The sequence below is a fragment of the Acanthamoeba castellanii genome (assembly GCF_000313135.1).
Source record: "Acanthamoeba castellanii str. Neff unplaced genomic scaffold scf7180000084724, whole genome shotgun sequence".
Classification (NCBI taxonomy): Eukaryota; Discosea; order Longamoebia; family Acanthamoebidae; genus Acanthamoeba; species Acanthamoeba castellanii.
In genome coordinates this window covers 293,830-295,202 of record NW_004457611.1, presented here as the reverse complement: position 1 = coordinate 295,202, position 1,373 = coordinate 293,830, and the positions used below count along the sequence as shown (strand labels likewise).

General features: G+C 53.1%; 1 protein-coding gene across 1 annotated transcript; it reads right to left on the bottom strand.

The window, feature by feature from the left end:
* Nucleotides 1–42: 42 nt before the first annotated feature.
* On the bottom strand, nucleotides 43–455 carry ACA1_158900 (uncharacterized protein; the record flags this gene model as incomplete). Its single annotated transcript, XM_004348502.1, has 2 exons — nucleotides 43–147; nucleotides 315–455. Coding segments are annotated over 2 exons (246 nt in total), but the record flags the coding sequence as incomplete, so codon positions are not given.
* Nucleotides 456–1,373: the final 918 nt, after the last annotated feature.

Here is a 1,373-nt window from a genome sequence, read left to right as displayed (position 1 = left end):
CATGATGTCGGCAAAGAAGAAGTAGTAGCCGATGGGGAGCACGACAAAGATGAGCAGCAGCAGCGTGAAGACGTAGTTGTACACGTTCTCCTTTCGCGTTATGCGATTCAACTCGGTTATCGTCTTCCGGTAGCGCCGTGGCTCCACCTGAGTGGTACGTGCGTGTGCGCTCGTGCGTGAGGCACAGCTCGTGTGTCGTGTGTCGTGTGTCGTGTGTCGTGTGTCGTGTGTCGTGTGTCGTGTGTCGTGTGTCGTGTGTCGTGTGTCGTGTGTGTGTTGTGTGTGTGTCGCAGGAGATGGGTGTAAAAGGGTACCTTGCCGCGCAGGACGGGAGCCATTTGGTGGTCGAAGCCCACTCCTACGGACCAGGTACTGACCACCTCGCCCTCGTCCTTGGCGAGGCCCATCAGGCCTGCCAGCTCTCCTGTCTCCCAGGGATTCTGCGGCTGCAGCATCTTCTTAAGAGATCTCTGCGCGATCGACGGCCAGAGAGGAAGCAACTTAGATAATAAGTCGAATCCAAGAAAGCAAATTACGAGAACAGGAATGACAACAAATTAAAGCCCCTCCCCCCTCAACGCAAGCGCAACTTCGAACCGCAAGGGAAGTGAAGGCACATGAATGAATGTAACACAATGCAGTCGTGCTTGAAATGAAATTGGGGCGAAATGGGGACAGGAATTGACGTACATGTGTGCTCTCCTTTCTTGCCCAGCCCAAACTTCTCCTGTTCTATCTAGCACCTCTCCTCTGGAAGTAGAAGTCCGCCTTCTCTTGCGATCGTCGCGGTCGATTTTCTCCACCACCTTGCTCTCCGACGAGGATATATCCCGCTTTTGCTTGGCGGAAAAATTGCTGTTGGTGCAAACTGGGCTTGTTTTTGGTTTGTGATGGCACTCCACTTTGTGGCAACACAGCTTCAGAATGATGGTGATGGTGAGCGTGCAACAGCTTGTTCTGGTATTACCTGAGCAGGTACCTGATCAAGGCAAGGCTGCAACCTCACTAAACGTACTGTAAAGAATGTGGGGAAGAAGAAAGGAAAATAAAAAAGTGAAGAAGAAAAGCAAAAGAAAAAAACGCAAGTGTGCGACAACGCAGCTCTTGTGCCACACAGGATTGAAGAAGAAGAAAAGAGAAGAGAAGAGATGCTACGCAAAGGCGCTCCTTTGGCTTCGCAACCCGCGGCGACCACCGCCGAGACGGATGGCTCGGGGCAGTGGAATCTGGATCAACAGACCCACACGGGCAGCTCAGATTTTGTAGGATCGTCGACCGCCCCCTCGGCCTCTTCGTCTGCTGAGCCCACCATTATTCAATTGGACGATCATGCGGCGATGCCCGCCGGCGGCCTCGATGATGGCATGGCCATG